A 25990-nucleotide genomic window follows, 5' to 3' on the forward strand; every position below is an offset into this window, starting at 1 on the left:
ATTAAAGTGTCCCAATAGGCAATCATTTTATCCCTTAAAACTAACCTTTAATAACCAGAATTACATATTTAAACGTTTTTTCCTGTGAAAAAAATATTCTTGATGCCTTAAAATAGCTTGAATGTAACTCTACACCAGGGCTCTTCAAGTAGTTTCATTCGAGGGCCGGATTATCAAATCAAAAAGTTGAGGTGGGCTGAGGGGGTGGAGGGTTTATTGGTGAGAATTATTTTATTATTTATTAGGCTTGGTAACCACAAGTAAAACCATACATGGCTACTCACTACCACTGTCAAATCATATTATATTATATGTTATATAGGCCTATAAAAACGCCTAAGCACAGGAGCAAACTACAACTTAATGAAGACATGAATATTCTACCCACCTAATAAATATAATGCAATATAAATGGCTATAACATAGTTTTCAATATAAAAATTCCACATTTCCACAAACCATGGTAAATTACTACAGTAAATGAATGGTAAATGTTTGTAAGGGTGGTGATTTGGGGATTTAAAAGTCTTCTATCTTCATTCATGGCACGTTTCTCCTGTTTTCCTCATCAGTATTGTTGGGAATGTTGAGGCTGTTTCATCCGATTTAAAACTAGTTTAATAATCGAGTGATTTGTAGTTTGTAAACGAGAGGTGTGTGTTGAATTGAAACGCTTCTCAATGGGTGTCGCAACGCTGTTTAATAATGGTGACCGGAAATAAACGCAGCTTCTTTAAGCTTTCGTTCCATTATCCACTGGGCCGTGCTGCATATAGAGTCCTGCACGGGTCCATTTTTGGAGACCCGCACCTGCCCGTACCCGCAAAGTTCAGCACCAGATCCGACCCATCACCCGTGATAATATCAAAATTAAATCCGCACCCGCCCAGACCCGTTAAAATTTGGCCTGTTACCCGATCCGTGCCTGCGATAAATCACACACACTTAGGTGGGCGATATATCACATGCAATTGTCACGCGCATTTCGTCAGTAAAGCCGGTTCCCTGATTGCCGCTAAATCGCCATCACCTGCTTTTAAATGGAGCGGCATTTAATAGACAGAGCCGTAGTTCACTGACAAGCTATGCAATATCACGTTCATTATCGAAGTCGATTCATCTGCAATATGAACGCGATATTGCATAGCTTGTCCGCCCTCATTCCCGCCCTTGAATTTTAGGAATGTCACAATGTCACACACCCGTTTTAGCCATTTTTATGTGGGTACCCGCGGGTACCCGACCCGTTGCAGGACTCTACTGCGTAGTGCAAAGTAAACTAGTGAAACACATGAAAACAGCGCTATTTGTTCTGTATTTGTTGTTACTGACCGAGAAACAACTACAGATGATTCAATGACAGAGCGGTCCGAACGAATCCAAATCGTTTAAGATTGTTATGCAAGCTCGTTTGGCCAGTTCACGGTAAAAAAAGGATGATTAATTCACGAATGATTGGTATCGCTGGCTCAGTTAGTTGACGAGACCTGCTCTACACCCTTGCCTCATTTAAAATACGCAGATCAATTAAATAGGCACTATGCAAATTAGCCCCGCCCCCACTCGCTCACGCCAGCTCAGAGATCCACTCGGTCAACTTACTGATGTAAACGCTGCACAATGGTATCGCTCTTTACAACATCAGACACATGACGGTAATTAATATGATTCGCCTTTTGCTTGACTATGTGATCAAACAACTAATGTGTTGCTAATGTTACACAAACCATGTTACTGTTCACCATCTCAGAGTCAGACAGCTGCCTTCTAACAATCAGTATCCTTACAAATGCTTTGAACAACTCAGAACATCAGTGGAGAAGGGCATATATTTCATCATAACATCGTAAAATACATCATACACCCACTATATTGCTAAATCTACACATCAAAATCTTCATATCAACAGACAAATATACCGGTATAACCTGGCTTCTCCCTGCTAGTTCACTGAAAGATCATCCACATTAATGTGATGGGTTACAAGGTTGTTTGTGATGTCACAGGCACCAGCGATTTCAGACCGTGGGTTTTTGTTTCACTGCAGTTTTAAGGAGAAAATACTCAGGTTACAAGGTAGTTTGTGATGTCACAGACACCAGCGATTTCAAGACTGAGACTGTCTTTCACTGCAGTTTTAAGGAGAAAATACTGTTGGTGTTGACTTATGAATCTGCACATGGTTTGTCTTAAAGCATATTAAAAACACCAAGCAACACCAAAAACACCAAACAACATTAAAACTTGATTTTCACCACATGGGGTCTTTTTCACCACAGGGATTTTTTAAAAACTTTTGAATGAAGTCTCTTATGCTCACCAAGGCTGTCTCAAATATACAGTAAATACGTAATATTTTAAATATTATTACAGTTTTAAAGAACTGATTTCTATTGTAATATTTTTAAAAATGTAATTTATTCCATCTAATGGTAAAGTTTTTTTTTTTTGACTTTAGTAATGATGCTGAAAATTCAGCTTTGCATCAAATTACAGGAATAAATTAGTTACATTTTTAAATATACTCACATAGTAAACAGTTATTTTAAACTGCAATTATATTTCACATTATTACTGTTTTTTCTGTATTTTTGATCAAATAAATGCAATATTGGTAAGCATTAGAGGTTTCTTGCAAAAACATTTAAAGAGGTCATGGATTGAGAAATCAAAATTCCCTTGATCTTTTGAAATTTAAGAGGTCATTGAACTGTAAAAACATCCTGTATGTTTCAGAACTCAAATTTCCTTGTTTGTCCAAAAACAGCTTTTATTGAATCCAAGCTCAGAAAATGACTTGTTTCAGATTTTTTCACATGATGTAACAGTGCGAATAAAGATCGCCTCTGCAGAAGAAGATCAACGCCTACTTCTACATCATCTCATCTTTGGCCCCGCCCACTGATGTGTTAGTGAGATGGGATGGACAGAAGAGACATACAGGATCACTGGACTAAAAATAACATTACTGTCAAAATGCTAGGAAAGTGCTTATTTATTTTCAACTATGTGAACTATGTCTCAGTAGAGAACTATTTGTTTGTTTGGTACATTTCACTTTAGATTGTGAAATGACATACAGTGAGTCTCAAACTCCATTGTTTCCTCCTTCTTATATAAATCTCATTTGTTTAAAAGACCTCCGAAGAACAGGCGAATCTCAACATAACACCGACTGTTACGTAACAGTCGAGATCATTAATATGTACGCCCCCAATATTTGCATATGCCAGCCCATGTTCCCAACATTATGAAAGGCATTAGACAAGGGCAGATGGAGCGATAATAACTGACATGATCCATGATAACATGATATTTTTAGTGATATTTGTAAATTGTCTTTCTAAATGTTTCGTTAGCATGTTGCTAAAGTACTGTTAAAGGTGGTTAAAGTTACCATCGTTTATTACTGTATTCACGGAGACAAGAGCCGTCGCTATTTTCATTTTTAAACACTTGCAGTCTGTGTAATTCATAAACACAACTTCATTCTTTATAAATCTCTCCAACAGTGTGTAATGTTAGCTTTAGCCACGGAGCACTATCAAACTCATTCAGAATCAATGTAAACATCCAAATAAATACCTTACTTACGCGATTAGACATGCTGCATGACGAACACTTTGTAAAGATCCATTTTGAGGGTTATATTAGCTGTGTGAACTTTGTTTATGCAGTGATAGAGTCGAGAGCTTGGGAGGGGGCGGAGAGCACGAGCAATTAAAGGGGCCACAGCATGAATCGGCGCATTTCTAATTATGCCTCAAAATAGGCAGTTAAAAAAAATGAATTAAAAAAAATCTATGGGGTATTTTGAGCTGAAACTACACAGACACATTCAGGGGACATCTTAGACTTATGTTACATCTTGTGAAAAAAAGTTTGATGGTACCTTTAAAACAGAGTTCAAATCAGAGGGCTAAAATCAGGGTAGAAAATGGCCTTTTATTTCTAAATAAAATGATACTTACATTGTGCACCTCAGGAAACATTATAAAATAATAAATGGAGGTCATTATGACCACTTAAAAAAAATAATTATTCCAAACTTTTGACCGGCATAATGTCCTTTTCCAGACAGACAAACTTCTGGTTAAATATTATGCTTTCATTTCTTGTCTGGTGTCGTTTGCTCCATGTAAACAGTGATTTATGAATACTTGAAAGCAACAGGGTACATACAGATTGGACAGATTTGATACAACTTTACCCAAACAAGAATGGTAACTGATTATATCACACCAGTGTCATATGACCATGTGTATGTTAATCCAAACACTGCAACATATTTTACACAAGTATGTGAACGCAAAAGTCAGCGCTGCAGCAAGAGGTGCACATATTAATGTAAACTGTTCAGTTCGTTTCCTCTCACAGGTCAAGTCTGGTCAGAGTAACAGCTGGGAGTTAGTTAAAATTAGTTAAACTGTATAATGTTTACAGTAAGCTACCTCCCTGCTGGTCCTAACTGGTTTAAGCTGCTCAGAGCAGCTCCCAAAACATGGGTCTCCCCTAACTATGGACAGCACACTTGCAATGCATTGCTATGTTCCAGTCCTGTATAAATATCTTTATATATGGTCATATTTTTGAAACAGTATGAGAATTTGTGCTAGGCTTCCACTGTAAATGTGTTTTGTTGTACATTTAGAGCATTTAATCTCTTTTTTTTAAGTTTATGTGGGCGTGAGCATGTTTATTATACCTTTAGCAATGTCCATGGCCCAGGTCATAATCTGCTTCATACTGATGTCTTCACTCTCAGCACTGGACAGATAGTCAAACAGAGATCCACCGCTGGCATACTCTACAATAAAACACACACACATACATATAATACAAATTAAATTGCATAATCTCTTGTTTTACATATCGCTGCTGTGGGATGTAGTGCATTACTAGTATTAGTTGGCATCAAGTACTGTGCTAAAGCACTTGTGGTTAAACACTGTTTATCACAATATCCTGTTTCTGAGCTCAAACACTCAATGACATCATCTTAATTCACTGGAACCATATAAAAATCACTACACACAATACCACACACTGACATTTACGGCACACAGGACAAGAAGTAACACATGTGTAATGCCATTTATTTACATGGTGTGACACTTGTGTAAAAAAGGATATAGTTAAAATGATTAAATGAAAAATAGTTTCAATCTCTGACAGCCCTTTTTGCTGAAAAACAAACATACGAGTGCTGTCTAAGCTGTGGACTTTGACCCCATTTCAAGACACACCTTAATTAGTTATTTCATGTTTAGATGCCCCATATGACCCTACATGTGACTGACATGAGGAAATATGATTCTGGTCACACATTCGTTTAGGGTCCAATTCTAACGATTAACTTTGAATTTTGCCTCAATAAACTCATAATTACTGCTTATTAATAGTTAGTAACGTAGTTGTTAAGTTTAGGTGTTGGGTAGGATTAAGGGATGTAGAATATGATCATGCAGAATAATAATTAATATGTGCTAAGTACTAATAAACAGCCAATATCCTAGTAATATGCAAGCTAATAAGCAACTAGTTAAAAGTGAGAACTGGACCTTAAACTAAAGTGTTACCATGATTTTTAGTAAGTATTTTTTAGTATTTATAAGTATTAATGAGTGCAATAAGTACTTCAAAGCTGAATAAGTATCAGAAATATCTTATGTGATATAATCTGATGCTCAAGAAACAAAAATTGTTTTCATATTACTATTATATGTAAGCAATAAGGTATGAGAGGCTGTAATAAGTCACCTTATTGCTTTTATAAAACAGTTACCACACAATACAAATATTAAAGGCAAAAATATGTAACAATGCAACTCTCATGAAGTAAACTTTCACTAAAGACTTCCTTCCGCTAGAAAAAATAGTCCCTGACCGTGAACAGCAACAGAAGTTACATTATTACGCCATTAGATGGCGGCAAAGACTCTTTATGAGTGAGTCAGTCAGTAGCGAAGACTTTTACTTTGAAAAGACTGAATTGTTGTGAACACAGAACTGATAAATGCTTTGACTAGCGCTGTCAGTCATGGAAAAACCCCTTAACTGTTAAAAGGAAAAGATAATACATTGATCATACATTTATACACAGAACCGTTGGGTGAAGCGGTCATAGCCGTGTTTTATCGTGAACAATCAGAATCAAGGACAGGAACTAACCGTTTTATAAATAAATAAATATATACACAGTATAAAAAATCAGTAAAAAAAAGTATTAAATCAGTCAAAATTTATATTTGAGTGCAGTCAAAATAATATATTTTGCATAATCAGTCAAAATAATATATTGTGATTGAATATATTATATATATAATTACTTATTTATCTATAAGATTTGCAGTAAAAACATTTCCTTTGTGATTTAATAGCTAATTAATGAATCACAGGATTAAATATTCCTGTTACAAATTGATTTATAAAAGTACCAGTACTCCATGTAGTGTCTAAATCAATATCAGTAATATTAGGTTATAAAAATGTCATATGTAATAAAAAAATAATATTAATACAATTCTGTTTAAAATGAGTAAATCAAAATAAATAAATAGGTAAATTATGATTTCAGCATGTCCCACTACAAAAGACATGTTCCCAAAAGAATGTGAAGTATCCAAATACAGATACATGACACATATGAGTGTAGTTGAGCCTGTTAATATTCATGAATATTGCATGTTTAGCTTTGGATTATGTCACTGTGAGCACACATCATATAATGGTCAGATTATCAGGTTCAAACAGAGATAAAAACACAGGGGAAATTAATAACCTCACTGACAAAGGTGAGCTGGTCATAAACATCACCTTCACCTGCTCTTATTACATTTACTTTTCATTAAGAGAGACTCAACTGTCCCTCAGTGCTGCAGACCAATGACACAGCACTTTATGATCTTTTACAATCACTGCAGCTTCATCTGAGTCACAGAAGAAACAGATGCAGACTAAAACACCACATCTCATTACAGACAGAGTTTAATCTCACTGAGATCTGAGCACGATTTTGACATGAAGAACAGCATTATTTCAGTGTAGCTCATTGAGACCTGACGTGTTATCACTAATTCTTCAGTTATGGGTCAGTTATGATTAATGAAAAAATGTATATTTTCAATAGAGTACACATTATGTACACTTTGTAGTCTGATTTATCCCAATTATAAAGAATCAGTGGAATAATAATAATAAAAAAACATATATTTAATCAAATTACAAGAACACTAGTTCTGCAAATTGACTGGTAATTTATTTGTCTGGCAGATCATCTATTAAAGTGGAAGGAAATCCACGTTTCATTATATGAATTCACAAACTGGAGGCCAATGGATATGTGTTTATTGTTGTTATTTGCTTATTATAAACCAAATGCAAATGAAACTGCCTGAATTCAACTGAAAAAATAGCATTTCCTGAAGGAAGTACTGGTGCTTGCAATTCAGCAAAAACGCTTTTGGAAGAACAGATAATTAGACTGTGATATATGGGTATGAATATGTAATATAGATGGATAAACAGGTGTAAAGAAGACCAATCACAATTTATTATGCAAATAACAACAATTACATCATTTTCCAACTTCTATCTTCAATTTCTTAAAGTATAATTCTTATAGAGTAATAAAAAGCAGAAAAAATATATATATAAATAAAAGAAACATGACCTACAGAGCAAAGTTTGATTGGAGTCTGTGGAGAATGATAAAGATAGAATGTTTGAGGAATTTCAGAGCCGCCCTGCCTGTAATAAATGTTGCGATTGAGAGTGATGAGTCATGTTTTACTGACCTGTAACAATTCCATAGTTGGGAGCTTCCAGAATCGCTCCATAAAACTGGATAATGTTTCGATGACTGAGAACACTTAAAATCTCTGCCTGCAAATACAGCCAGAACAAAGACTTGAAACATGACAATATGATACAGATTAACAACAGATTCATGATGCAGATTCAATATGTACACTCATTCCTAATTTAATACAAAAAAATTCATTACAGATTTTATCAACAGCATCATTTAAGATATAAGCTGATTGTAAAGGGGTGGTTGATTATGATTTCACTTTTTTAACTTTAGTTAGTGTATAATGTTGCTGTTTGATCACAAACGTCTGCAAAGTTACGACGCTCAAAGTTCTCTTTTACAGTTTTCTTTTACAGATTCCTCTGTTTAAGGACTAAAACAAACAGCTGGTAGGGACTAAAACAAGCTTCTTCCTGGGTTAGTGAATTTACCAACATGTCTTGCAACCAATACGCCCATAGGCCGGGTTCACACCGCAAGCGCCAGCGGCGTGTGAGCGTCATGTTAGCAGGTGAGTGAGTGTGAACTGCAGCTGCAGAGACGCGTAAGTATTCACACTGGAAGCGTTTGTACAGCGTCACTAAGGGTAGGTTTAGGGGTGGGGTGGTTGTAGTTGTTAATATAAAAAGTGAGTTTTGCTGAAGGGAAATAGGACAAATGGCGGGTAAGGGACCGTGTAAAAAGTCCACACATTGCATTTAAATTATCACATATTTTGATTGGTAACAACAGTCATAGGTCATTTCATGAACGACAGACGTAACACGACACTGTCATTATTTTTGTGCCAGCTAGAGTGCGCATGACTTTAAAATGAAAATATAGGTCTTAATAAGGTGCTTGAAAAAACAACCTATAGGGTTTTTTTTGGGGGGGGGAGGGACAGTCTGGATAATAAACAGTCTTACATAAACCCCGCCCCCAAGAACACGCAACAAAGGGGGTGTGGCCATGTTGGGCTGCTTTAGAGAAGAGGAAGTGTTGTTGTAGTAGAGTGTTGTTGCCGTCATTTTACGCCGGACTGCTTCACAAACGAGGGTCAATTCAACACTGTAATGGTGCGTTCACACCAGACGCCAATGAAGCGTTAAGCGCAAGTGATTTACATGTTAAGTCAATGCAAAGACGTGAAAAGACTTTCTGTGGCGCGATTCGCACGAATGAGGTGGCGCGAATCGAGTGTTTCGGGCATTTGAAATCTGAACTTTGGCGAAAATTTGCGCCACGTGAACCAATCAGGAGCTTCTACTAGTAGTGATGAGACGCAGCGAGCTGAGGCAGAAATCCGAAACAACAATGGAGGACAAAATCATCGTCGCTGTACATACATAAGGAAACAAAAGGATTTTGCTTGGAAGAAAGTGAGTGAGGAGGTCGGACAATCTGGTAAGTTGTAAAAAATGTCTCAATTTAAGCTATATATATATATATATATATATATATATATATATATATATATATATATTGAGACTACAAGCTAGCTAAAGCTGACCAATTAAGCTTGTTCGCTGTATTTTACAACTACTTTCCTGCTGACAAGTTGTGTTTATTCAGAGGAAGTGTGCAGAAAGAAGTGGAAGAGTCTGGGACACATATTTAAAGGAGAGGAAGAGCACCTCTCATGATGCGAATTTGCATCTGTTGTGAAGTGAATTTCACGAGCGAATGAAGCGAGTAAATTCAAAATGTCCAAGCGTCCAACTACGCGCGAATAGTACGATTTATTCACGCAAGTCGCCATGGTGTGAACGCCCCATCTGGCTGAATACCGTTACTGACGATCTTCATTTTGGCTGCGTGAGATTCTCCAGCTTTGTTGCTGTTGAGCAACCGGAGCGCAAGCTGTTAAAGGCTTTCCTGTAGCTCAGTGGTTAGAGCATGGCACTAACAATGCCAAGGTCATGGGTTCGATCCCAGGGTTGACATACTCAGGTACAAATGTATAGTATAATGCAATGTAAGTCGCTTTGGATAAAAGCGTCTGCCAAATGCATAAATGTAAATGTAAAGCTCCGCCCTCTTCTGGAAAGGGGGCCGGGAGCAGCAGCTCATTTGTATTTAAAGAGACACACACAAAAATGACATATTTTTGCTCACACCCAAATAGGGGCAAATTTGACAAGCTATAATAAATGATCTGTGAGGTATTTTGAGCTGAAACTTTCTGGTGACACCGGAGACTTATATTACAAAAAAGGGGCATAATAAGTTCCCTTTAAAAAGACTAGAATGTGAAGTGAATCAGATGAATTTAAAATTGAATTTGACAGCTGAAAACACTTTTGTGTGATTTTACTAACTTTTTAAGCAGTTAGTCCTCCGTCAAATTATAATTTTTAATGTCACTTTCCCCCCGACCAAACAGTACCATCCAAAACGTTACCAGTTCCATTATGCTCGGAAATCACTATATGCGAAGAACAAAGACAACAATGAATCTAGCACTTAAAAGTAAATACACTTCACCCCAAAGACAAACACTGCACTCAGCTGAAACTAATATGACTTAATTATGTGACAATTTTCTCTTAAAGACGTAGTCTATGAATTTCAGTTCACAAAAGACGCTGTGAGAGCGTGCGTCTCTCTCCGTAGAGAAGAGGGGAGGCGTAACCGCGCTGGTCGGACTGGAGTCGACACACAGAGAGGCAATTAAAATGATTATAACACTGACAATTAAAGCATGTGTATGAAAAGCTCGGGCGACTCTCACTCCCACCTCTTTTTCAATCTTCAGAAGCTTTTTCACCGCCACCTCTTTGTCCTGCGAGAGCCAGCGGGCGCGATACACGCTCCCGAAACTCCCGCCGCCGCAGTTTTCGTAGAAGAGGATGTCATCGGATTTGATTTCCACAAAGGGGCCGCCCAGAGATGCCATCTCATAATGGCACTTAGAAACACGCTTCTCTCCTGAAGAACGAAGAAAAGAGGAGAGGATGAGAGGAGAACGAGGGACGAGGCTCCTCAGAGGAGAGATGTTGTGATTTGATCTGCCACTGAGAGAACTGCTCACTTCTACTCCAATCAACACACACACTCACACACACACACACACACACCGCGAGCTGTCAGACAGACTCCGCACACTTACACTAACAAGTTTAGCTTGAGTGTCACAGGCTGGCGTGAACGTAATATTTGGCTCTGTGTGTTTATGTGTTCTTGTGACAGTCCAGCTGCATAACTTTATCACAGTGACATATTTAAATCAGCAAGATTCATAACAACCGGCTTCAATTAATGACAGAAAGCACAACGTTTGGCGTATGATCAACAAGTGTACTGTGTCTTATACTGTAGGACACTCCTTTCAACAGTCCTAATATTCCTCATATCTGCAATCAGACCACATGACACAAGATGATCCACACACTCACACTGATCAGCTGACAGTGTAAGTGTATATCATACCAGCATGTGTACCCTTGTGAAAAGGAAGTGTACTTAATTGTACTTCAAAGACAATGTTTCAAAATAATTATGAAATGACAACTTAAAATCCTACTTAAAGGGATAGTTCACCCAAAAATGAAAATTATCCCATGATTTACTCACCCTCAACCCATCCTAGGTGTATATATTTAAAAATATCCTGGCTCTACCAAGCTTTATAATCGTAGTGAATGGGGTAAAATGCATTTTTGTGTAAAAACTTAATTATATTACTATGAATGCATCTTGCTAAAACAGACAAATGAGAATAAAATTAAAAAAGCTTCCCATTTTTATAGAAGTAATTGTGTTTTTTAGAGGTCTGCGCTGGACTGCTAGGGTGCGCAGCAGGTTTGAGCTTTGTGTTATATTTAGCAGAACAGGAAGCAGATCACCTCAGCGGTGCTTTACGTTCAAGCACAGGAAAGAAATACACTCTAGTGAATATGCAGTGCTCAGCGTAAATGAGCACAACCCCTTTGAAAAGTAACATTTTAAACAATATCTCAATGAACACAAAAAAACATTTCCAAAATGTTGACAAGAGTAAGTTTAATATAACATCTGTTTAACTTATAACATGAAAGTAAGGTTAATAATATAACTCAGATTACACATTTTTCAGTTTTACTCAAATTAGGGTGATGCAAAAATGAGTGCACCCCACAACAAAAACTACATCATCTAGTACTTTGTATGACCACTATGATTAGCACCAAGTCTTCTAGGCATGGAATGACTAAGTTGGCGACATTTTGCGACGTCTATCTTTGTCCATTCTTCAAGAATGAGCTCTTTTAGAGACTGGATGCTGGATGGAGAGTGATGCTCAACTTGTCTCTTCAGAATTCCCTATAGGTGTTCGATTGGGTTCAGATCTGTTCTTCTTCAGAAATGTGTTTGGGATCATTGTCATGTTGGAAAAGTGCAGGACGACCAAGGGCACGGAGTGATGGTAGCATCTTCTCTTTCAGTATAGAGCAGAACATCTGTGAATTCATGATGCCATCAATGAAATGCACCAGCAGCTCTCATGCAGCCCCACATAAGGACACTGACACCACCATGTTTCACTGTAGGCACCATGCTGTTTTCTTTGTATTCCTCACCTTTGCAACACCATACAGTTTTGAAGCCATCACTTCCAGAAACATTTATTTTGGTCTCATCACTCCAGAATATAGAGTCCCAGTAGTCTTCATCTTTATCAGCATGAGCCCTGGGAAAATCTAGGTGGGCTTTTTTGTGCCTGGGCTTTAGGAGAGGCTTCTTCGTGGACGGCACCCATGCATGTCATTCCTCTGCAGTGTACGCCGTATTGTGTCACGGGAAATAATCACCCCAGTTTGGCTTTCTACTTCTTTAGATAACTGCAGTGAACTTGCATGTCGATTTTCTTCAACCCTTTTCATCAGAAAACGCTCCTGTCAAGGTGTTAACTTCCGTGGACGACCTGGACGTCTGTGAGATGGTTGCAGTTCCATCTTTTTTAAATTTTTGTACGACTTTTGCTACAGTATTCTGACTGATAAATAAAGCTTTGCTGATCTTCTTGTAGCCTTCACCTTTCTGGTGTAAATAAATAATTTTCTTTCTCAGGTCTTGTGACATTTCTCTTCCATGTGGTGCCATTGCTGACAGCATGAAATGGGGAAGCGGTTTTAACACCCTTTTATAGTCAACTGTCAGCTGGACACATGTGTGATGAATAATTAGACTCACCTGTGGTTGAATTCTCGTTAAATTAGACATTTGTAGTCTAAAATTTAGCTTTTCAGTGGGACTTTCAGTGGGGTGTACTCATTTTTGCATCACCCTAATTTGAGTAAAACTGAAAATTTTGTTCTCTAAGTTATATTATTAACCTTACTTTCATGTTATATGTTAAACAGATGTTACATTAAACTTAGTCTTGTCAACATTTTGGAAATTGTTTTTGTGTTCATTGAGATATTGTTTAAAATGTTACTTTTCAAAGGAGGTGTGCTCATTTACTCTGAGCACTGTGTGTGTGTATATATATATATATATATATATATATATATATATATATATATATATATATATATATATATATATATATATATATATATATATATTTCTCATCTTCATAAATACAGTGGCTCCCAAATTGTTTGGAATCACACATAAAAATATGTGAATGTCATTGAATTAGATAGAAAATATCAAAGCAAGTGTGTCATCAAATGCTGCAGGAGCTTTTCTCCCCTTGTGAAAAAGAAGCAGACCTTAGTGAAATAATATACTTATATACAGAATATATCATTTTATTTTACAGTGTCACTGTTACATGTAGTTACTGTAGTAATAACTATAAATTATTACATCAATGAACCCTAAACCAAACCAAACCCTAACCATATAGTAAGTTACATAATATTACTCAGTACTTACATGTATAATTACCGTGTAACAAAGACACCTGAAAATAAAGTGTAACCGAATAAGCTTGAACTGAATGTAATGTTTCAGAGACTTAATTGCATAATTGCAATTAAATTAAAATGTATTATAGATTATATTAAATGCAATGATGTATATTAAATGCAGTTATATTGCCTTTTGACTCACTTAAGGTGGACTTAAAGGGTTAGTTCATCCAAAAATGAAAATAAAGTCATTAATTACTCACCCTCATGTCGTTCCACACCCATAAGACCTTCGTTAATCTTCTGAACACAAATTAAGATATTTTTGTTGAAATCCAATGGCTCAGTGAGGCCTGCATAGGGAGCAATGACACTTCCTCTCACTGATTCATAACTCTCCGAAGCAGTGTTTTGAAGTCGGCCATAAGTTGTTATTTAGTTTTTTTGGCGCACCAAAAATATTCTCATCGCTTTATAATATTAATATTGAACCACTGTACTCAAATGAACTGATTTAAATATGTTTTTAGTACCTTTATGGATCTTGAGCGAGGAAGTGGCATTGCTGGTTATGGAGGCCTCACTGAGACATCGGATTTCAACAAAAATATCTTAATTTGTGTTCCGAAGATGAACGAAGGTCTTACGGTGTGGAATGACATGAGGGTGAGTAATTAATGACAGAATTTTCATTTTTGGGTGAACTAACCCTTTAAGTATCTTTATATGTAATTTCATAATTTCTTCTATTGTCTTTGAAATATGGTTAGAGTTACTGCTGAATGATCTGACAAGCATTTATGATCAACTAAAATATACTTTATTGCCATTTCTATTGAAACTTGTATGTCATGTATTTAAATATATTTGTAATTACACATTTGTAATGATGAAGTTGCAATTTAGTACAATTAAAATATATTAACAATAAATGTAAAATTGAATAACACTATAGTTAAGATTACAGTCAAATACTTTACACGTGCTTTAGTATGTTAGTCAACACATCAAAATAAGCGTACTTCTTTAAAGCATGAAAAAATATTTCAGAAACACTAAGATTTAAAATTTAAAGTAAAACATTTGATTTGACTTCATGGCTAAGTGCAATTTTAAAAATGTACTCAAGTGTGTTAAGAAACATACTTATGAAAGTGTACTCTCGTTAAGTGCGCTTAATGGGCTTTTATTTTATTAATATTATATTATCTGCAAGTTTTTAATATACATTTTGGAGTTGAAGTAGTACACCGCAAGTTTACATTCGACTTCTTTTTCACAAGGGTCTTCACTAACTGTTTATCCTCATTTTTGCTCAATCATTGTTTTTTAATCAGCTGGTCATTGTTAGTGGACGAAGTCCGTTCTCAAGTTCACACAGATGAACTAACCACAGGTGTAGAGAATCACATTAAATATGCAAATGATCAACTAACACCGCTAACCACAACGAGTCACAATATACTATTTATCTGCACTGGTCAACAATATAATCATTGTTTCATTACTGCTGTATCAAACATTTTCAAGTATGGATGAAGTGTCCAAATACTTTTTGGGATTGCTGTATTATCTGATTCTGATAACCTCTCTGCATTTCAATGCTTGTACAGTATTTCCTCATTCAATTCTGAACCAATAGGATCACAGCAACATTCTTCCATTCATTTCCCAGCACATGCTCTCTGCACTGGAACAGAAAGTAAAACCAGCAGAATAATTGGGATTTTTCTCATTCATCTAGTGAAGGCCTGAGCATCATACAATGCAGCATGCAGTGGACAGCAGAATGACTTTCACCCCAGATGAATCAACAAAACATCAACTTCAACAGTCAGTTAACTGAAACAATATAAGGTGAACAGAATCATGTTAGTTATGATGCATAGATGTAATAATGCCTTATTGTGATATACACATATAGAACTCCTATGAAGTCCCTCGAAGCATCATGTCAAAAACATGAATATGACAATCATCTGATATCACTGTTCTGGTAATTTTGTAAAGGATTCAACATGCTAGTGTAAACATTAACAGTTATATAACGTGCCCTATATGAATTTTTCTATTACAGCAAACGCAAAATGTTACATAAACCTGACTCTAAACCAAAGCCACAGGTGCTTTGGTTGACTTCAAGGTTTTAGAAAAGCAGATTTAGAACATTTTTTGCAAATATTAATCATTAATAAGTGATCATTTCATCATAAACTTCCCCTGTCTGTGATGTGGGAAATTGCAGGAACAGGTCCAAGCAGATCCCAACAGATCCATGAGCTACACGAGCATTGATCCACATCTCACACTGTTATTACAGTGTAACATCAGACAAACAAACAGACACACACACACAAACACACACACGTACCCGCTCTCCTGTGTTCTGCTGTCAGTCTTCCCGGGAGAGATGGACAGCAGTCATGAAGTTCTTGCGTCAACTTGTGACTCAATGTCAGATATTTTCAGTCAGTGTCCGGTCCGCTGATTTCACGTGTAACAACTTCTTCCTGAACAGAGCTGCTGCCAACATCAGCGCAGTGACGCAGCAGATCCGGGGAGAAACAGCGACACCCAGCGGACACACCTGCACAGCGCACCAGAGCAGAGAGGGAGCCGAGCGAACACGAGAGGGAAAAGTGGCACACGAATCCTGCACACTGTTCATTAAAACGAATGTAATTTTACAACGATTCATATAATATACTTAGGCCTTGTTTCACAGACAGGGCTTAGATTAAACCAGGATTAGGCCTTAGTTAAATCAGGACAGTTAAGTAGCTTTTACAAAGGTGCCTTAGACAAAAAAACATTACTGGGATTCTGAGTGACGCTGACGCAGGAGTCGTCCAATAATGAGAAGCGTTCTGACGTAGAACACGGAAGCTCTGAACGTAAACAGCGTATGAGAATGAGACAGAAGAGAAGATATTGTTCAATAAAGTATTTTTTGTTATTTTTGTTTCTTTGTTTGTTTTTTGCGCATAAAAAGTATTCATGTCACTTCATTAAATCAAGGTTTGAACCACTGTGGTGGTATATTGCTGTCTAAGGAGGAGACATATACCTCAAAAATATCTTAATTTGTTATCTGAAGATGAACGAAGGTCTTACGGGTGTGGAACGACATGAGGGTGAGTACAGAACAGAAGTGTGACAGAAATTTCATTTTTGTGTTAACTAACCCTTTAAAGGTGCAATATGTACGATTTTTGAAGTGAAATATCCAAAAAACACTAGGCCAGTGTTACATATTTTGTTCACTTGAGTACTTACAATATTCCAAATGTTTCTAACTATTTGTAAATCATGAGAAAATTGCAATTTTAGGTGCGAGGAGTCGCCTGTCAATTGCGTCATACTCGCGTTAGCCTCGGTTTCCGGTTTTATTTTGTAGAAACCATGGAAACACCAAAGACGCTTTAATGTTTACATGTTTTAATAGGCAAGGGAACAACTGTATGGTTATGTTTATAGACAGAAAATTAAGAATAATAAGAATTAAGAATAATTGTTATATAGCTCAACACATTTAGTCTTATTGTTTAAATCTAATTTTCTTGATTTTTGTGAGTACCATGTTTTACCATGCCTCAGAGAAAAACACTATTTTGTCAAGTAGCTAACATAGCATACTCAAATGCAGCTTTATTTTTAGTGACAGTAATACACTAAAAATTTTCTCCATCATACAATACGTTTTAAAATTAATTGCATGCCATTTATCAACACAAAGACATCCAGCATATGATATTGTAAAATCGATCTATCTTACTGCAGTGTGTAACAGTGTCTCACAGCAGCCGTCGAGTGAACGCACAGAGTAACGTTATAACATCATTTTCAACACACTCAAATGTATCTAATATGATAAACAGAGCTGCGTTACCTCATACTCATGACCGGAAAAGCGGAAGCGGCGCCGGCGACTGTGTCATAATAAAAGTTCCTCTGTGAGGCGTGTGTTGATCAATCGCTCCAGTGGCCTTGTTCAGCTCCACAACACTCGCTCCTGCTCTGCTTCATACTACAGTAACATTAATAATCGCATCCATGAACATGATTTCTTCCCGAGTCCTGTCCTTATTGTTTCCACCGGCTGTGAGGTGAAAACCACATGTCCCAAGATTCTGCACTCAAACTTGCCATTTGAAACCGGGCACTAATGTTGTCACAATCACCTGTGAGAGTGTCCATGATTACCACCAGAGGGCACTCCACCCAGGATTATTATCACTAACACGGACTCCGTTCCCCATAATCCTTTTCCCAGACTAATCTTCGATGATTGTTTACACCTGTGTCTCATTTACCTCATTACCTCTCTGCATATATCTAGCCTGTTCACTGTTCACTATTCACTGTGAGGTTTTGCTTTGCTTTTGGATTACTCTTTTGCTCATGTTTCCTGCCTTTGTTTGTTTGGACTGCTGTCTGTGTTAGACCTTACCTGTACTTTGGATTATATGTCTCGATTGTCCCTATTATTACAACTGCAAGTTTCAGAGCAGTATGTAACAAATGTGATTATTTTTAATAATAAAAGAATATTGGAATATTATGATATATTATGATTAATATTTTTAAATGATACATTTAAAATGATATGCGTTTTTTTTAATGATTTAATATGATTTATAAAATATTTTCTTAAACTGTAAGCTATATATGAACTGAAACAAGTCAAAAAGGATAATGCACAATTATGAATGAAAAAAATGTCAGTAAATATGCATCTTATGATGGTTTTATTTACACAATACACACAAAGTTTGCAGACAAGCCACCAACAGGCATTCAAAATGTGCTCATATGTTCTTAGTTCACCATTTATCTAGTTTTTTTTTTTACTTCATGCGTAAGTTGATATAAATATCTTTAATTTACATCCAGTCCAAAAAAGAAATAGAAAAAAAAAATCTCATTTAGAAATTAAATTCAAAATGCTTTATGATCGACACTACCGTTCAAAATTTTGGGGTTAACGTTTTTGAAAGATGTCTCTTTTGCTCACCAAAGCTGCATTTATTTCACCAAAAACTACAGTAAAAATTATGAAATATTATTGCAATTTAAAATAACTGTTTTCTATGTGAATATATAGTAAAATGTACTTTCTTTCTGTGATCAAAGCTGAATATTCATCATCATTACTCCAGTCTTCAGTGTCACATGATCCTTCAGAAATCATTCTAATATTCTGATTTGCTGCTCAAGAAACATTTATGATTATCAATGGTCAAAACAGTTGTGCTGCTTCATTTTTTTTAACTTTTTTTTTTTTCAGGATTCTTTGAATAGAAAGTTCAAAAGAAAAGCATTTACTTAACAGATTTTTCAAATTAATGCATTCTTGCTGAATAAACATTCATTTCTATAAAAAGATTTTATTATTTTTAAATGGTAGTGTAAGACCAACATAAACTCAACATGCTCAGAATCTCTTTCAAAGCATAAAAAGAGTCTCAAAAAGCTTCCACAGAACACTCTTTGAAAGAAACTTCATGGTTCCAAACTCTAAACACACCATGCGTCAGACTGTTAAGAAGCACAATCTGAAAGTAAGGGGCAACATTTTATCTGTGGCAGAATATTAAAGGTCATAAACAGAGGTCCAAACATCCTGCAGCCACACACTGAAATGAAGCCACACTTTCACACAACCAGCCAAAGAATGGAAAGCCCTTGTGCCAAGGCACGTTCGACTGTACTGTGTGTATACGCCACAGGGGAGGAAGGAACTGTTCATACACAGCTAGCTTATTCACTGGCAGAGGTAAAGCAGCACTGATCCAGTAGTTGTGTAAAATCAGGTCCGGCGCGGCTCGAGCCTGTGGGACAGCTGTGATAGGGTGCGCTGGTTGTCAATCACACAGATGTGACGCACATAGCTCCGCACATCCTGATGGCTTTTACCAGTCACCTGTGGTGCTTCTTGATCTATATGTTACCCAAGAGAGAGAGAGAAATGCATCAGAATCAGTTTAACTGAAACATGATTTCGATATTAAGTTCATTCTGTTGTCTTACTGAATGGCTGACTTCGGCAGTATCTCATGATTCTGACTGTGTTAGCAATCATTCTCTGGAAAACACACACAAAAACATTAAGGAAGTCTACTTTGAAACTGTCTCAGAGATGGTGATTCTTTGCAAACTCACCATTTTCTCAAAGTTGACCAATCTGTCAGTAAATGTCTTGTTCCCCTCATGTGTGAAAGTCATATCTGAAAGTGCAAAAATTGAGATGTTGGACATTCTGCATCTTTTCTGGGTCACACTGAAACTATACAGTTCTTCATTCTGTTGAATGAAGTGTATTATCTATTCAGAATTCTCAGGAGGTCACAGGAAGACACAGGATAAACGCAAACCAAACAATACATAAACAAGAACAGACAAAGAACAACTGAAATAGGATGTTTAAAAACTAAACAAAAGAAAATAGATGAAAACCAGGTGCACATAATAGAACAATCAAGTGGTAACCATAGCAACTAACAAGGAATAGGAATACTGGAAAACAGAAACTAAAGTAAAATGCAATGAAACTAAACATATCTGTGACAATATCCAAATTCACAGTTAAAACACTTTGTTTTAAAGGTCCCGTTCTTCGTGATCCCATCTTTCAAACTTTAGTTAGTGTGTAATGTTGTTAGAGTATAAATAAAATCAGTCAAATTTTAAAGCTCAAAGGTCAATGCCAAGCAAGATATTTTATTTAACAGAAGTCGCCTACATCGAACGGCCAGTTTGGACTACATCCCTCTACTTCCTTCTTTAATGACGTCACTAAAACAGTTTTTTGACTAACCTCCGCCCACAGGAATACACAAGAGTTGTGTTTGTCACCATGTCGTTGAAACTGTGTTATTTTCATCTCGCAGTCCAATCACCTTTGTTTGGCCTTAAGGGACGCTGTACTTAGAGATCAATGTTTACAATTTATGTTTAACTCGGTTCCCGAAAATTATAATTGTGGTATCCTTACTGCAATAGTTAATGTTGGACTGCAGTGCACATAATGGCCACAAGAGGGGACTATGTTTATGTATATGGCTGTTTTCCGTATGAGGTACTCTTCTGAGTGAGTGCTAACGTTGTACATTTTCTGTCGCTGCTTGTGGAGATTAAAGAGTTCAGTCTCTCTGGAATTATTGTCTTTTGTGTTAATTCGGCACAACACCACAATAATCCACATGTAAAACTATGTGCAGCACATGTTATGGTAAGAGGCGTGACCTTTCTGGGCAAGATGCGCTAAGCTGCTGTCGAATCACAACACAGTAACCGCTGGCACAATCAGATCTCGTTACGTATTTCTGAAGGAGGGACTTCATAGAACAAGGAAGTCATCAGCCCGTTTTTATGACAGTGGAAACAGCGGTATACAGATAAGTAAATTATGTGAAAAATACAGTGTTTTTTTTACACGCGAAACATAAACACATGTTATATTGCACACTATAAACACAATCAAAGCTTCAAAACACCACAAAAAAACGGGACCTTTAATGTTTGAGCACATTTATAGTCTTTTGAATATTATTTATAAATATTTATTTACAAATGGATAAGTAAAATTTGTCATTTAAATGTTCTAAAAATATTTACAATGATTTGACCATTTAATCATATAATATTAAAAACAATTTTAATCAATTATATAATTAAAAAAATATAAATTGACTAAATTTATGTGATATACACTGTAAAAAATGACCATGATTTTAACAATAAAAGACTGTAAAAATGCTACGATGAAATTGGTTTACAGAAAGTTTACGTACTATTTAAGGTGAATAACTATAATAGATCTAACGGTACATTTGATGTAATTTTACGGTAAAATAACATTAAATTTACAGTTTCTGGAAGTGAAAAATAACATCATTGTATAATTTACAGTAAAAAAATAATGTAAATTGACATTCCCACAATTCCCTGGATGACACTTCACATTTGATGCATTTTCATTAAAATAATAGTTTCTTCTTAGTTTTTCTTAGTTCCCTTTCAGTCGGTCACGTTCGACGTACGTCAGTAGTGACCGACGAATTGGGATATCGCTTAGAGAGCCCTATCATCTTCGTGTAAACTAAAACAAGCCAATAGAATTGGCATGCGATATTTGCATAATGCGCACCGCCCCCGTCAGGTGTATATAAATAGGAAGCAGATGCAATCGCACTCTGTCTTTCGCTTCGGAGCCATTCACTGGTGTCCTATTTAGAAGACTCCTTTCTTCGTGTGTTTTTTTTTTCTACTAAAACACTGCCTCAGAAGAGGATCTGCAGCGAGCTTTGGTGCTGGTGAAGAGGGCACGTGCAGCGAGGTCGCGAGTGTCTGAGGAGCCGAGCTATAAGCTCTAAACTGCTGTTTTCACAGCAACACAAAAAAGAGTGTGTGTGAGGCAGCGATTTGGGCCGGTTCCTCGGTGTGCAGGGAGTGGTGTACCTGACACATCGCGTCGCTCCCTGGGTGCTTCAGCACGAGTGAGTTGACTTCCCCTTCTAAAAGAGCTTTACAGACGAACCCTGACAGTATGTCATTTCGTCTGTGCGTTACTGGGTGCGGTCGTTCCCTGGTCCTTGCTGATGGGCACAATCGCTGCATCTCGTGTTTGGGCGTTCAGCACGCTGAAGCAGCGTTTGTGGATGGTTCATGTTCCCATTGCGGGAACATGACCATCGCGGTGCTGAGGTCGAGGCTCTCCTTCCTGAAGTCTCAGGAAGCGGGAGTCCCCTCTCCTATGCCGCGTACGACCGTTTTTTCCGGCCCCGGGAACCGGAATGACGGTACGGCGCTGTATAGGGAGGGCGACCTGAGGATAACGGTCAGGGCTCCCCCGTCGAGCGGAAACGCTCCGCTGGCCCCTGCCGCCTCATCAGCACCGCAACCCATCCTGCCGCCGTTGGTTTCCGCTGGGCCCTCTTCGGACTGTCCAGCCGTTACCTTTGGTGCGCCGGCGGAGGATCAGATGTCGATCGCTGCGTCGGAAGGCGAGTTTGAGTGTTCGGGGGAGGAAGATCCGGACGCGCTGCCGTTGCCCGAATCGGATCCCGAACTCTCGGCTGTGCTCTCCCGGGTCGCCTTGTGTGTCGGGCTCGAGTGGAACCCTCCACCCTGTCCCAGCCCATCGCGGCTGGATGATTGGTATTTGGGGGTGGGTCGCGCTGGTCAGCCCCAGCGTCCCGCCCCAATGCCTTTCTTCCCGGAGGTGCACGATGAGGTGACCAGGTCTTGGCAGACACCGTATAGTGTTCGTTCGAGGCCTGGCCCCCCCGTCCGCCTTCACCTCCCTGGACGGCGGGGCAGCCAGGGGGTACGCGAGGATCCCGCCAGTCGAGCGGTCTGTTGCGATGCAACTGTGTCCAACGGCCGCTGGCTGGCGTGGTGAGCCGCGTCTCCCGTCCCGGGCCTGTAAATTCTCAGCCGGTCTGACTGAGAAAGCTTACAGTTCCTGTGGGCAGGCTGCCTCTGCCCTGCATGCGATGGCGCTTTTGCAGGTCTACCAGGCAAAAGTGCTGTCGGAAATGCCCCAGGAAGGTCCTGACCAACAGCTGCTGGGGGAGCTGCGCGCTGCCACCGACCTCGCCCTCCGGGCGACGAAGGTGACAGCACGCGCTGTTGGTCATGCGATGTCTACCTTGGTAGTCCAGCAACGCCATCTCTGGCTGACCCTGGTCAAACTCCAGGTCACAACAAGGGGTGTCTGTCAGTGTGCCAGGCTCCGCCTCGCCGCTGACAGCTCCCCCCCCATTCGCCAGCAGGTGGCAGTGTGATGGTGCAGACCGCGTCCCGTGCGCGGTCTCCCATGCACACTGCTGCCTCGCAGAGTCTGACCCCACTCCGGGCCGCCCCCAAGCCGTTCGGGTCGGGTCCCTCTCTGCCTTGCTGCCCCACCCCCGGTGCGTCTGTGGTGCCTTTGGTCCTGCTGGCTCAGTGTCTGGAAGCGTGGAGCACGCTCCCCAGCCTGTCCAGTTGGCTCATTCATACTATCAGACTCGGCTATGCGATTCAGTTCGCCCAGGGTCTCCCGGTCTTCAGGGCTGTCCACTTCACTCCGGTGTCGTTGGACAGTGCTCCTGTTCTCCGGGTGGAGATTGCTGTCCTCCTGGCGAAGGGTACAATCAAGCCGGTCCCTCCAGCCGATATGAAGTCGGGATTTTACAGCCCCTACTTCATTGTACCGTAAAAGGGCGGTGGGCTACGGCCAATCCTGGACCGTCCCCAGGATTGGTTTGCAGCAATAGACCTGAAGGACGCATACTTTCATGTCTCGATTCTGCCTCGACACAGACCCTTCCTAGGTCGGTCTGCGTTCGAGGGTCGGGCATGTCAGTACAAAGTCCTACCCGACATGGTTGTAGCTCCCAACCGGTTGGGTCTTCAGGTCAACTGGGACAAGAGCAAACTCGCCCCCGGGTAGAGGATCTCTTGTTTCGGTCTCGAGCTAGACTCGGTCGCATGGACTGCGCGTCTCACCGAGGTGCGCGTCCAGTCGGTGTTGAACTGCCTGAGCTCACTCAAGTGCAGGACAGCGGCTCCACTGAAAGATTTTCAGGGGCTCCTGGGGCATATGGCATCTGCAGCCGCGGTAACGCCGCTCGGATTGCTTCATATGAGACCGCTTCAACACTGGCTCCGCGGCCGGGTCCCGAGATGGGTGTGGCAGTGCGGCACGCTCCGTGTCCCCGTGACACCGAGCTGCCGTCGCACCCTTATCCGGTGGTTGGACCCTTCGTTCCTGTGGGCCGGAGTACCCCTCGAACGAGTGTCCAGGCATGCTGTGGTCTCCACAGATGTCTCTGCCACGGGATGGGGGGCCACGTACAACGGGCATGCAGTGACAGGTCTTTGGACGGGGCCTCAGCTGCACTCGTGTCTCAGGTGTGCTTTACCGTGCAGCCGACGAGCTGTCACGGCAGCATCTACTTGCGGGCGAGTGGCGGCTCCACCCCCAGGCGGTCCAGCTGATTTGGCAGCGTTTCGGCGAGGCCCAGGTAGTCCTGCTTGCCTCCCCGGAAACTGCCCTCCGCCAGTGGTTTTATTCCCTGACCGGCGGCACGCTCGGCACGGATGCCCTGGCACACAGCTGGCCCCCGGGTCTGCGCAAACATGCGTTTCCCCCAGTGAGCCTTCTCGCACAACTCATGTGCAAGGTCAGGGAGGACGGGGAGCAGGTTCTGTTAGTGGCTCCGTACTGGCCCACTCGGACTTGATTCTCAGACCTCATTCTCCTCGTGACAGCACCTCCCTGGCCGATTCCTCTGAGGAAGGACCCCCTGACTCAGAGACGGGGCACCCTGTGGCAACCGCGTCCCGATCTGTGGAACCTCCACGTGTGGTCCCTGGACGGGATGCGGAGGTTCTGAGTGATCTCCCGCAATCGGTCGTAGACACCATCACTTCCGCTAGAGCTCCTTCCACTAGGAATCTCTACGCGCTGAAGTGGAACCTGTTCGTCGAATGGTGCGCCTCTCGCCGAGAGGACCCCCGATCATGTTCGGTCGGATCCGTGCTTTCCTTTCTGCAAGATGGGTTGGAGCGAAGGCTGTCTCCCTCCACCCTCAAGGTGTATGTTGCCGCCATTGCCGCACATCACCATGCAGTTGAGGGTAAGTCCCTGGGGAAACACGATCTGATCGTCAGATTCCTGAGGGGGGCCAGGAGACTGAATCCTCCTCGCCCTTCCTCCGTACCCTCTTGGGATTTGACCCTGGTTCTCACAGCTCTCCGGGGTCATCCCTTCGAACCTTTGCAATCAGTCGACCTGAAACTAATGTCTCTTAAGACGGTTCTTCTGGTTGCATTGGCTTCCCTGAAGAGGGTAGGGGATCTGCATGCATTTTCGGTCGACGAAACGTGCCTAGAATTCGGGCCCGGTGCTTCTCACGTCATCCTGAGACCCCGACCTGGATACGTGCCCAAGGTTCCTACCACTCCCTTCAGAGATCAGGTAGTGAACCTGCAAGCGCTGCCCTCGGAGGAGGCAGACCCAGCCCTAGCTTTGCTCTGTCCCGTCCGCGCTCTGCGCGTTTACGTGGACAGAACGCGAAGCTTTAGGACCTCAGATCAGCTCTTCATCTGTTACGGAGGCCAGCAGAAGGGAAAGACTGTCTCCAAGCAGAGGATGGCCCACTGGATAGTGGATGCCATCGCCTTGGCGTACGAATCCCAGGGCGTGCCTTGCCCGCTCGGGTTGAGAGCCCACTCCACCAGAGGGGTGGCGTCTTCCTGGGCGCTGGCTCATGGCGCCTCGCTGACAGATATCTGTAGAGCTGCGGGCTGGGCGACACCTAACACGTTCGCTAGGTTTTATAGCCTACGTGTAGAGCCGGTATCCTCG

At 40.2% G+C, this 25990-nt stretch overlaps 2 protein-coding genes across 6 annotated transcripts in view; both read right to left on the reverse strand.

The window, feature by feature from the left end:
* Nucleotides 1–16142, reverse strand: part of map3k20a (mitogen-activated protein kinase kinase kinase 20a) — a 62602-nt gene extending 46460 nt beyond the window's left edge. For 2 of the 3 annotated variants that reach the window (XM_067408647.1, XM_067408650.1), the window contains exons 1-4: nucleotides 16007–16136; nucleotides 10533–10723; nucleotides 7797–7884; nucleotides 4706–4807 (exon numbers count right to left, since the gene is read on the reverse strand). In XM_067408647.1, coding sequence (XP_067264748.1) covers nucleotides 4706–4807; nucleotides 7797–7884; nucleotides 10533–10691 — 349 coding nt within the window. In that variant the 5' untranslated portion in view covers nucleotides 10692–10723; nucleotides 16007–16136. Of the gene's footprint in view, nucleotides 1–4705; nucleotides 4808–7796; nucleotides 7885–10532; nucleotides 10724–16006 lie in introns of all 3 variants that reach the window. The other variant, XM_067408648.1, reaches the window with a different exon arrangement.
* Nucleotides 16143–18371: 2229 nt separating this feature from the next.
* rapgef4a (Rap guanine nucleotide exchange factor 4a) overlaps nucleotides 18372–25990 on the reverse strand; it is an 81384-nt gene continuing 73765 nt past the window's right edge. For all 3 annotated transcript variants that reach the window (XM_067408990.1, XM_067408991.1, XM_067408989.1), the window contains 3 exons: nucleotides 19798–19862; nucleotides 19666–19720; nucleotides 18372–19575 (listed from right to left, as the gene is read on the reverse strand). In XM_067408990.1, coding sequence (XP_067265091.1) covers nucleotides 19445–19575; nucleotides 19666–19720; nucleotides 19798–19862 — 251 coding nt within the window. In that variant the 3' untranslated portion in view covers nucleotides 18372–19444. The remainder of the gene's footprint in view (nucleotides 19576–19665; nucleotides 19721–19797; nucleotides 19863–25990) is intronic.

This window comes from Chanodichthys erythropterus, chromosome 14, assembly GCF_024489055.1.
Source record: "Chanodichthys erythropterus isolate Z2021 chromosome 14, ASM2448905v1, whole genome shotgun sequence".
In the NCBI taxonomy this organism is placed as follows: Eukaryota; Metazoa; Chordata; class Actinopteri; order Cypriniformes; family Xenocyprididae; genus Chanodichthys; species Chanodichthys erythropterus.